The 12,278-nt window shown below is 29.2% G+C and overlaps 1 protein-coding gene across 4 annotated transcripts in view; it reads right to left on the reverse strand.

Moving 5' to 3' along the window:
- Positions 1 to 12,278, reverse strand: part of LOC105196704 (inositol 1,4,5-trisphosphate receptor) — a 54,208-nt gene that overhangs the window by 2,288 nt on the left and 39,642 nt on the right. For 2 of the 4 annotated variants that reach the window (XM_011162758.3, XM_011162757.3), the window contains exons 19-45: positions 12,111 to 12,276; positions 11,827 to 12,043; positions 11,202 to 11,743; positions 11,014 to 11,129; positions 10,724 to 10,859; positions 10,368 to 10,625; positions 8,894 to 8,971; positions 7,910 to 8,030; positions 7,647 to 7,789; positions 7,514 to 7,549; positions 6,816 to 7,003; positions 6,630 to 6,741; positions 6,059 to 6,166; positions 4,116 to 4,233; positions 3,810 to 4,042; positions 3,608 to 3,743; positions 2,932 to 3,215; positions 2,352 to 2,861; positions 2,107 to 2,256; positions 1,839 to 2,031; positions 1,645 to 1,767; positions 1,392 to 1,564; positions 1,147 to 1,311; positions 895 to 1,075; positions 722 to 814; positions 334 to 491; positions 81 to 246 (exon numbers count right to left, since the gene is read on the reverse strand). In XM_011162758.3, coding sequence (XP_011161060.1) covers positions 81 to 246; positions 334 to 491; positions 722 to 814; positions 895 to 1,075; positions 1,147 to 1,311; positions 1,392 to 1,564; positions 1,645 to 1,767; positions 1,839 to 2,031; positions 2,107 to 2,256; positions 2,352 to 2,861; positions 2,932 to 3,215; positions 3,608 to 3,743; positions 3,810 to 4,042; positions 4,116 to 4,233; positions 6,059 to 6,166; positions 6,630 to 6,741; positions 6,816 to 7,003; positions 7,514 to 7,549; positions 7,647 to 7,789; positions 7,910 to 8,030; positions 8,894 to 8,971; positions 10,368 to 10,625; positions 10,724 to 10,859; positions 11,014 to 11,129; positions 11,202 to 11,743; positions 11,827 to 12,043; positions 12,111 to 12,276 — 4,904 coding nt within the window. The remainder of the gene's footprint in view (positions 1 to 80; positions 247 to 333; positions 492 to 721; positions 815 to 894; positions 1,076 to 1,146; positions 1,312 to 1,391; positions 1,565 to 1,644; positions 1,768 to 1,838; positions 2,032 to 2,106; positions 2,257 to 2,351; positions 2,862 to 2,931; positions 3,216 to 3,607; positions 3,744 to 3,809; positions 4,043 to 4,115; positions 4,234 to 6,058; positions 6,167 to 6,629; positions 6,742 to 6,815; positions 7,004 to 7,513; positions 7,550 to 7,646; positions 7,790 to 7,909; positions 8,031 to 8,893; positions 8,972 to 10,367; positions 10,626 to 10,723; positions 10,860 to 11,013; positions 11,130 to 11,201; positions 11,744 to 11,826; positions 12,044 to 12,110; positions 12,277 to 12,278) is intronic. The other 2 variants (XM_026134908.2, XM_011162766.3) reach the window with 2 other exon arrangements.

Genomic DNA, 12,278 nt, shown 5'->3' on the forward strand with positions numbered 1-12,278 from the left:
TCAATAAGAAAATAAGATCATAATATACAACATACAGATGTATGAAAATTGATGATAAATCGATTCTAATAGATAATTACCACAAATAAAACAAGTATTTTTCAAGATCAATTCCTTCTGCTGTTTCTCTGATCTAAGATCCGCAAAGGTATCAATAATCACACCAAAAATGAGATTCAAAACGATAATTATCACGATAAAGAAGAATAGTAAATCGTATATGACTCTTGCCACAAACAAAGGTTCCTAGAATATAACAGTTACATACAGTTATAAAGTTTTTTATGAAATAAATTTACTATTTTTAATATTTTTTAATATTTTAGTACTTACAACGCTGGAAGGTGCTCGTAGAATGTCTCCTATTCCACCACCATTTCTCAACCCTTGATTTAACGTAGTAACGATACACATAACGAGTGAATCGCATGTTCGTTCTTTCAATTCTCCGCCAATATTAATTATTTCGGGTTTATGTATTCGTTCATTCGCTAAAATTTATTTAAATTTATTTAAATATTATTTAAATTTTATTTCTTTATAAATTAATTTTATTTATTCAATAATTCGTTCATTCACTAATTTTTATAAATTTCTATAAATTTCTTTAATTATACATTTACATTTAAAACACTTAACATAATTAAATAAAAAATAATTAAATTAAAAAAATTATATTATAATGTTTTAGAATATTTATATTACTGCAATATACATCTACCTTCACTAGCATAACGTGATATTGTTTCTGTAGCTTTGCAGTTTTCTTTATCACCAGTGCTACAAGTATCCACAACTTTTTGCTCAAAGGAAGCTATAAATTAAACAAGTTTTAAATTATTGTTCATAGAATTAAACTATATCTATATAAAACTAGCAGAAAATTCAACTTACATATAATCTCTTCATCCACAGGAACGAGGAAATCATCTTTGAAAAACATAAAACCGATAATGGAAAACATGTAAACTAAAATCAAGGCTAATACAGCCGTGAGTACAATAGATCTTCCATTTCGAGTTACGGACTTTATTACATTGAGCAAAGTCTCTTCGCGATAAACTACATCAAAGAGCTGAAAGAAATAACATTATAATCCTGTAAGCGTTTGTAAAAAGAGAACAAATTAATCTCTCTGTTACTTACTAAAACTGAATAGAAAAATGGATGCATAAAAATTCCCAAAACACAAAATGCTAAATATAACATGTGATACAAAAGTTCGATATTTGTTATTATTTGTCCTACGCTTCTAGTCAGGGTACCCTGATTACCTATAATACTTATAAGATGTACCACTTTAAATGTAATCTGCAACATAAATATGTGATGCATTTAGAAAAAAGTAATATATATTATAATTACAGCATATCTGAGTTATATATATTTACCGTCACAAAACCAAGCAGCCACAATGTCGGTTCTGGACCTACAGAAAAAATTAATCGCACTATCGTTGCTGCAACAAATGTACGTATACCGGTCTCCCTTGGCAAAATAGCAATGAGAGTGATAGACACAAGTATGACTGTCCAAATTAAAGCTGAGATATGATAACTGAGCTCTAAATGGGATAAAAATTTGTTCGTTATATTATAAAATATAATATCTAAAAGACTCAAGTTTCATTAATTAAAAACTTACCAAGCACAGAATTCCCAAACGGATAGAAAAATGCTACAATAAGATTTATAAGAACGGCGCAATTGAATAAAATGTTACTCCATAATGACATATAACTGCTCATCCAAAATAACATTGATTGTCCTACAAGTTAATAATAAGAATTGATATATCGATAAAAAATCTATTTCGGTTTATTTAACCAATAAGCGTACCTCTGAGCTTCTTTTGCCATTTCATTTCATTAAACATGTCTTCCGTTCTCTCGAAGAAATCGGAAACTTTCGATCCTTGATCATCTCGTTCTGTAGTGTTCAATACCCTTATTTTTGTGTCCGTAGTTATAAGTTCACAGATTTCCGGTATAGGAAAAACAATTTGTTCAAGCGTTCTATCATGTCTTACAATCTGAAATATGAAAATTAATAAGTATATTATTTTTTTAAATATATTCCATTTTCATTTTCGCAGAAACTACAGCACCTCTATTTGAGCTGTATGAGATGCATAATATTCCAATGCTTTGTTAATTTTTGGATCCGCAGTATTCTGTTCTGATGGCTTCAACATCATTGCCAATTCTTTGTTGTGTTGCGCTAATTGATGACACAAGATGTAAATATTATGCCCAACCTGCAATAAAATAAATGGAATTAAAACAGATTAATTAATTTACTCTAGACTAATTAAATTTATTTTTGTGTATTGTAAAATATATATTCCCTTACATCTTTAGGCGACACTCCATCTTCTCCATACGTCGAAGAATCATCGATATCGCTGGAATCATCCAATGATTCCTGATGAAAAGCTTTGCATGCTACATCTACGAGCTGTTTCGGATTCATGTTATACATAATCCTCTCAGCGTTTTCACTATCGCCTCTACTTTCCATAATCGCTAACAATAATTTACTGGCATTATTTTTTAATTCCAGTACCAGATCCATTCTAGTTTTTCCCAAAGGATTAATATCATTCAGTATCAATGCCGTTATAATATCTAAGCCGTTAGACTCGTGCGTAGCGATGCAATTTTGATTATCATGGCACGGCCCTTGACAGTACTCCGTCAATGTTTCTAAAGTTTGATTGATCAGCGCTACATTATATTCATTAATGTAGAGACCAAGAAGACCTAATCCACCGGTAGTAGAACCGCAAATGCAGTCCAAAAACATGAGTGTCTCCGATACCAAATTGAAATTCGTTTTATTATTTTGATTTCTTAGGAAATTCTGTAAAAGAGCAAAAATAATTATTAATGTTGAAACACATTGTAATAAAAATACAAATTCTGGTCAGCACCTGTAACTCTCTATTATGATTCTCACAAAGTAATTGTAAAAAACGCAAAATCGGTTGCATCACTAGAACTTTAGGGCTCAATTGACCCTCTTCCTTGTCGGGACCAGACGAATTGCTTTTGTTTCTGTCTGACTTTTCACTTATGTCGTCTAACACATTATTTGCCACATCTTCACCAGATGCAAGACCATTACGTATGTTTGCGTATGCCTGTGCATTGGATACCGCGACTTGATTCAATTCGTCGCGTAACTCATCGGTTATCACCATTCCATTAGGCTTTCCTATACATGTAAAATAAACTTATTATATAATTAATAAAATTATAGAATTTATTTTATAAATGATTATTTAAGAAAAATATTAAGTCTCATTATAAATCATAAAACTTTAAAATTAAAAAAATTATACACAGTAATTGATATTTTTTAGATTTAACTTTTTTTAAACCTGATTCTGATATAAATTTGATTAAAATATTTTTTTTACTTAAAAATGTAATTATATCAAGTTGTTTTTATTTGTTTTGATTAATTAAATTTCTTATTTGTTTATTGTCTGATGCAGTTACTCTAAAATTATTCAAAATATTTACAGTAACATAAATAAAGCATTAATTAAATAGAAAATAATAGCTTATTGTTAGTATAGTGACAGTATTTATTTTATCTTATACCTGATCCACGTTTTCGTGACAATTTGTCATCTTTGCCCTCTTTATCTTCATGTGCTTTCATTGCCATATCAGATGTATTTACTGTTACGGTAGATTTAATCTCTTGCTGAGAATCTTTCATTTTATCGTAAAACACCTGTATGGGAAATAATAACGTAAAATACACATCTCTATATATTATAAAACTGTGAGACCGACGTACCTTGAAGAATGATTGACTTAAATCGCCACCCATTAATTTATTAAACATACTCTTCTGTATAATAGGATTTCCACCCTCCAACAGTGCGATACCAAGTTCCACAGCTTCTACAAATATGCTTGGAGAGTGTACGCTCTTAATCACCAATTCTACGACTAAGTCCGAAGCGCCTTCATGATCGAGATGAGTTTGCACATCGTGCAAAGTTCTACCAGCTCGGCTTAATATTTTCGCTGTAAATAAAACAATTATTTCTTATTAGGTATCCAAATAATAAAATCAATCAATAGTAATTTTACAATCTACCTCCTGGACCATGGGTAATAGTCGCACTACGGGACACTCCAATGTCAACATTCTCCGGATTTTGTGTAAAACTTTTACCGAAGTAACGCGTCAAAAGATTATTTCTCAATGCATCTCCCTGTGGAAAAAAAAAGTGTTTAACATTGACAATCTATTATACATTTGAAATCAAAATGATGTACCAATACATAGTGCACAACATTAATAAAAAAAAAGAGATCTAGAGTGTAGATATTCTTTTCATATATTCACAAATAATTCTGTAATGTAAATAGTATATATGTACGGATTCAAATCATATATTTACAAAGTTGGTGCTTTATGTGCTTAAAGATGTGAGAAATATACATTGTGCAATTTAGGATGCGTGTAGAAGAGATTTTTATTGTATCATTAATATGATATTTTTAATTTGAGACAAAATATATGAATAAAATAAAATATGAGAAAAAGGTAAAAGTAAAGTTAATGTAATTGCAAACAACATTCACATATTCGTAACAATCAGTGAAGATCATATAAAAGTTGAAGACTTCAATAAGTGATTAAATTTATGTAAGATAATATTTATGTAAAGGAGTAAGATTGTATTAACATATAAAAGTGTAATCTTGGGGTAAAGCACATAAGAGTGAATAATAGCAAGACACATATTTTGGATATTTGTGGATATGCAAACAATAATATTTTGGTGTGTGTTAACTGAATAACTGAGAGTGAGTCTAAATATTCAACTATCTATAATAGATAACACATTCATGTCATTAGAATAAGAAATTAATAAAAAAATACATAAATTACATAAATTTCTCACATTCACAGTATACGTAAGATTCCTTCTCTTTCAAATGTCTAAAAATAATTAATAAAAATTAAGATATATGTATTAAAGAGAATCATTAATCAATGTGTAATTGTTAAATATATAAAATCTATCATTGTATTGGTACATCTTACTACATAATTTATATACATATCTATCTCTATGAAAGCTTGATATTATGTTTCTATTCTTGTATATAATAACTAAAAGTTATATATACATATATTTTTGTTATAAATAAATCTCTAAAAATAATAGTCTTAAAAATTTAGTTTGTAAAAGTCTTTGATGCACGGTAAGTGTATCGCTATAGAAAAATATAACAATTCTTTTATAAAAATATAAGTTATATATTGTAACCGCATTTTATTAATGTAAACTTTTATTATTTGTTATTTTATTATTTAATTAGTATATACCGTGAATCAGAACTACTTTCACATATTAGCATCCTTATATCATGTTCTTATACAATATATTAATATATAAATATCATATATATTTGTTCAAAACCAAATCATCTAAATGGAGATAGAGATGAATTATTGAATGTAATATTGCAATCACGAGAGATGAAATAATAGTAAGAAATGGATATATATAAATATAAAAAACGAAGATAAATAAAAACGTGCACAAATCAAGCGGCATGCGTAAGAAGATCTACACAACGTACATTATATTCTCTACTTTACGGAATTTTTACGACACCATTTACGACCCGATGTGTATATATAACATATAATGGACAATCACTTAATCAACAGCTTAGCAACACAATTAATCAACTACAGTTAGCAACATCATTTATCATTTTGTTAACTTTTAAAATGGAAGGTAAATTATGATTTATCATGATTTGCAGATCAGAGAGAAGTTTAAAATGAATTGAACCAGAGATTCTTTTCTTTCATCTGGTAATATATCCTAGATGAGTTTCTTTACTTTTGACAATGCAACAGCATGTAATGTCGTAGCGGTGTTAGAAGTATCGTTCACGCGTCCTAAATTCATCACGCGATCACCGATCTCTTTTTTCAGCATTAATAGCTTTCGGTATGTAAAATTTCGTTTCATATACGTTGTGCCCATATTTCTTCCTATCTACTTTAATTTTTACCGGCTCTTGCTGAATCATTTGCTGATTCTCAGATTGATCATTGGAACCTGTTCCAACTTGTGACTCGCTCTTCGTTTCTGACTCCGTCTCTTCCGAGATACCTTCGTTCTTCGTTTGCAGCATGAAAACATCTTTACCTACAGATCTATTCTACGAGACCTACTCACCCGCCGTTAAGACTTTGTGGCGTATTGAGAAATCTTATTAACTTTTACATTATTCTCGTAATTATGCAGCAAGCCAAATAAATATTTAATCGCGTATTAATCGTCTAATGTGCTGTGAGCGATTTGACATTCAGCCTTATTATGAAAATCGCGCCATAAGTTTACGCCAGATAATTAGCATAGAAAATTTTTTGACTAAATACTTGAATTTTTCGCAAAAGATAAAGCGTTTATTTCGTGATATATTCATCAACGATCGATATTCTTACAATTTTTACACCACTGCCGTAAACCTATTTACGTGAAGCTGAATGTCCTTTTGCGCGATGCTGTGTTATATATTTTCCTCAGTATGATAAATGATTCATGTAATTTCGTGCAAAATGCAATTCCGTGGCACTCACTTTTTCTCCGTATTCAGGATCAATAGCCATCATTTCCCTGAGTGTCCTCAAGACTTTGACGCATAATTTTTCTTCTGTTTCTTCTAACAATTTTTCAGTGTGTTTAATTAGTCTGTAAATAAAAATACGTAAGTACATTTATGTACATGTTGCACGTATATACCACAAGTAAAAACTTTGTTCTACCTCTTGATAAAGCCACCGTTTTCACATCTTTTTCTAGCATCAGTTGCTGCGGGAAATAGTAATTCAGGTCGATAGAGGATATCTACTAATAGTGACAATTCGGACTGTACCAAAGGTTTTAATTGTTCTTCTAACAGAGACACTATGTCTTGTAGACCCTCTATAATACTTCGATCTAAACGCATGAGCTAGATAAAAACAAACGTTATTAATAAACGGTATTAAACGGTATTAATAAACAGATCATTGCCTTAATTAATCAAATTGTCCCATATATACAAGAGTTTTAGTACAATCTACGCTAAATTAATTTATAAATCAAAAATTTAAACACGTTTCACAATACAAAACGTCTAATTTTACATTAGTATTATTATACAACATGTCTAATATTTAATATTTGTTATATATTAAGATATTTTTTTATTATAAATATATTATCTCAAATTATGATTAAACATTAAATAAATTTTATTAAAATAAAATCTAATTCTAAACATTTCCTCACTTACTATTGTCTAGGTTTATTTCGCTCTATGCATGTGCGTATGCATGTGTACGTATAGCTATAACTAATTAATGTCTTCAGTGAAACATACAAAGCCATGTGATCTATATGTAACGGTGTGCTAATTTTAGCAAATACACTATATATTACTAAACTAATAAAATGCTGTGCATCCATGAGTGACCTTTACCTCGTTGTTAGAGCCTTCCGCGCAATGTAGGTCACTCTATGCATTTTAAGTAAATTCATTACATATAGTTGCCCACAAAGTGGCACATATAGTCATCCTAATCTATTTTATAAGAATTTTATTGCAAATTTACCTGGCTTTGACTACGTTCAATTTTTGGTTGTTTAGCGGCTTGCAACCATTTGTTGGTTTGTCTGCTGAGCATAGCCGCTTTGTTAAACATATTGGCAACCTGGCTTTCCAGATCAGTCGGTATAGCAATACCTCTTCCTTTAGCTAAAATTATAAAAGATAATGTTAAATTGTTAGAATTTAAATTTAAATAATTTAAATAAAAATAAATATTACTTCTGAGCTAATATTTCCGATTTTCTTTTGTAAATCCAAAACACTTACCTACTTCTGATAATGTTCGTATACAATTCTCGACGTTAAATCTTTGTCCAGCACTTAGCCATGCACATTGTGATACATTAAAAGCTGCATGAAGCAACTGGACAAATATCGGTTGCCTTGTCTGTTCCATGAAAAAGTAAATGAAAGTCAATTAAAGTTATGTACATTATAACAGCAAAATTAAAAAATGTATAAGTAACTTAAGAAGCTTCCTAATATCATAAATTATATTTAATTATAGATGATATAAAAAAGATGTATTATATTAAAAAGTTCCTTTAAATTATATCTTTTCATAAATATATTTGTCAAAATTTATATCTTGTTACTATTTACATATCATTTAAATCATATCTAATGTATATTTTTTATTATTCATTTATACAATAACACACCATCTTTAAATTGTGCTTTTCTATTAAAACGTCATCTTGCATAAAATGTAACACACTCATTGCCTAGCAAATTTGTATAAAGAAATTATGCATGCTATATAAGAATTATGCAGACTTTCCCTTGTAAGTTAGAATAATTTTGGAAACACATAGAGATAGAACAACAGAACATATTTCGAGGATAACAAGAATAAGAGAATAATTGTAGTTAGCACCAGAGCAGATGTGATTTACAAAAATGGGTGCATTCAATGACAATGAATGTGTTAATTATGCAGAGACATGTGATACAGGCGTACGTAAAAAAGAGAATGCAGTTTGTATTTACAATATGTCAGTCATTCTGTGCTAAAGCATTTCTAATAAAACCGTGATCACAATAAATATAATCTAAAAAAAATAATCTAGAATTCTTTAAACCTTTTAAAAAAGTAAATATTATTTACAACCAAGTGAGAAACTTTTACTTGATTTTATAAAAAATTTTCACAACTATCTCTGACGTTATATTGCAGACATATATAAAAGACATCGTACCGTACTGTATTTACCCAACATTAAGAAAAAGATTCTAGCATTCAATACTCACATAGCCGGAAAGATTATTATCTGTATTTCGATTGCACTCCTTGATGTTCCAATATAGTCTAGCCTCGTGCAGATGTTTCTATTAGTAAACCAACCCACCACCATATAGACGGATAGACCCATAGACCCAATAAAACCAATGTTGTTGATTCAAAGAAGGCCAGGTGTTGCATGCCAAAAACACAGAACATGCCACTGATGCTTTCAGCAATGACCAAGCACACATCATACAATATAATTGATATATGTAATTGACACTTGTATTGCCTATTGCTCTACTACTAATAACGTATCGTAACGTTTAAATAAGTAGTTAAAACTTAATACAGATAATAAGATTCCAATTAATATAAAATATATATATATATATATATATATATTTATTTATTTATCAAAAAATATATTTATAAAAATATGTTTCTATAAGTGTGTATGTGTGACATGTACTTGGTTAATAAGTGAATTTAATTTATATGTTTGCATGCAAAGCGAGAGATTGTTAAATAAAGTAAATGTCAATGTCTTCTGCATATACTTTGAAATTATAATGTATGTTTATTATATCTTGTGCCGCTTTGTTTAATTATTTCCTTTAAGCAAAAAGTATAAAAATTATAATGATTATGTAAATAGCTCCTGTAACATGAAACTGTTTTATTTTAAAATCTAAACAATCTTAAATATTATATAATATCGTCTTGATCTTGATATTATTCACACAGATTTTTATATATTAATAAGAAATGCAAAAATATTTCATAACATTTCCAATTTTTTATTTCGCCAAATTTTAATTTTGTAGTGAAACATAATAAATATGAAAACTTTAAGAGATAAATAAACATCTTAATATTATATTTATATATTTTGATCAATCAAAATGCAAAATTAATAAATATTCAAAATACTTAAATATACATATAATCAAAATATACTAACTGTAAAGCAAACCTTTCGCAGATAAATGTTTCTCTTCAGTGTAAGAATTGTATTATAATTAAACAAGTAGATTTAAACAAATCCATTTTTATAAATAAAATTTGTGCAATAGAATTTCCATCAAGAATAAAGTGCCAAAACAATTACATAAACCTTATTATCAATTCTAGATATTTAATCAATATTTTAATTAATTCTGAATATCTAAAAAGTGTGAAATTTTGACTCAAAGTGAACAATTTATAATCAATTTAATGTTAAACAACAATTTAAATAATCTTGTAAAATTGTATTCACTGAAGAACTAAATATACCAATAAGATATAGACATAACATATAGATTAATTAGAAAGAAAAGACATAAAAATGTATGTACGTGGCTGTATGTGTGTGTGTGTGTATGTGTGTATATATATATATATATATATATATATATATATATATATATATATATATATATATTACACATACAACACACACGTCATTAAAGATAATTAATATTTCTTTTTCCATGATACAACAAATAAAAATGTTACCTGTACAGTGGTACTTTGATCAGAAAACGGACTGCTGAAAAATGTAGCTATGATGTTCATTAAACAACTCGTCACGTAAGTCTCCAAGGCTGTATCTGCGTGTTGTCGATCGTGAGTGGACGTAGCAATTAAACCCATATCAACTATAAAAGATTTTTCAAATAACGACCACATATGATTCGACGTATAAATTTCTTTCATCTCGACTTCCGTATCAATGTAACAGTGATTGAGAAAATTGATGTACGCTTCTTTCACCTATTTAAATGTTATATACAATGTGTGTCAGTAATATTTTATACTTTCCTAAATAAAATATATATAAATACGCTTAAAATTCGGTAAAAGACTTATACCTCTGGTATACTGTCTGGATGTGACACCACAGCAACGATGTCATCTAACGGCAACAGACTGTGACATTTAATTTCAGTATTGACATTCTTGCCCATCGTGCAACAAGCTAGAAGTTTTACCAACTCTACGTGATATCTAAAATACAATAATATCTGTATATTTTATGTTGTGGACTCTTGAATATTCAAGTAAAATGACAAAAAATAAAATAATATATACAATATAATATGTAACATAGAAAATTCTCAATTAAAAATATGCTCAATTAGAAAGATGAGAAGTTACTTACTGAAGAGGACTGCTTTCATCCATTCGATGTCTTTCAGATCGCATCATTTCTACAAAATGATTAAATGAGGCTCTATCATTGTAAAAAATTAAAACATCTTCTCCCGCTTGAACTAACTGTAATAAAAGTAACGATAAGTAGAAAAATATCTTACAAAGTTACATGCTTCTAACGTAATGGCATCTTACCTCTTGCATCACCATCTCTTGGCATTTTCTAATAAATTGATTCTCTGCCTTCACTATAGTTTGCAAAAACTTTAAATATTGCACATGTTTTCCGTGCGTTTCTATACAATGTACAAAATGCTGTATAACTTTCGCACCGACTTCGTTGCAAAGAACGGAATTATCTTGAAAAATACTACATACTGTCTGCGCTTCTCTTATGCCGGGATTCAAGAACAGATCTAGCTGCTTGTGCAAAAGAACCTGATTTTGTTGATTAGACAGACAAAAGTTTTGCAAGAAATCGTGCGCCAAGCGCATTAATTCATTCATTCTGACATCTTCCTTGACATCGTACGGAACTTGTAATAAATCTAAAACAACAGTATGTACTCCGACATTACGCAGAAGTCTCTGTTCGTGTTTGCGAGCTTTCACTTGACCACCAGGCAGATTTTGAATACACAGTTTATTCATTCTTATTAATATCTGTTGAATTTTTTTATATTCTTCCGCTTGATCGGGGTGTAACGGTGGGCCGATATCCAAATCAATAGCAGACCCTTTAATAAAATTATTATTTATTCACTTCTCATTAAGAAGAATCTATGAATAAATTTATTTTAATAATTAATAAGATAAAAACCTTGTTTATCTAATGCAGATAACAGAGGTTTGCGAGGAGCTGTGGCTTCATCATCTTCTTCTTTACTTTTTTTCTTCTTCTTATTTCCATGTTCCTCTGTTGCCTTGGATTTATATACCCAAAGTTCAGATTTTTCAACAGATTGGCGCAAAATGTCTAAATCTGCCTTTATTTGTTTATATGATTCTACGTCACTATCAGAAACTAAAAGCTGCACCTGTTAACCACATTCATATTATATTAATTTTCTCACAACAATTTTTCAATATCTCCAAAAATCTAACCTGTTTAAATGCTTGTAAAACTTCTTGTCTTTGGCTAAAGTGTCTGAATAATAAATGTAAGGCTCCAGACACCAATGGAGGATAATCGTGCATAGCCAGATGTAATAAAACACGTAGAAACGTTCTACCTCCTTGGCCATCTAAATCCAGCGCTGCGCATTCCTCACT

This window comes from Solenopsis invicta, chromosome 3, assembly GCF_016802725.1.
Source record: "Solenopsis invicta isolate M01_SB chromosome 3, UNIL_Sinv_3.0, whole genome shotgun sequence".
Taxonomy (NCBI): Eukaryota; Metazoa; Arthropoda; class Insecta; order Hymenoptera; family Formicidae; genus Solenopsis; species Solenopsis invicta.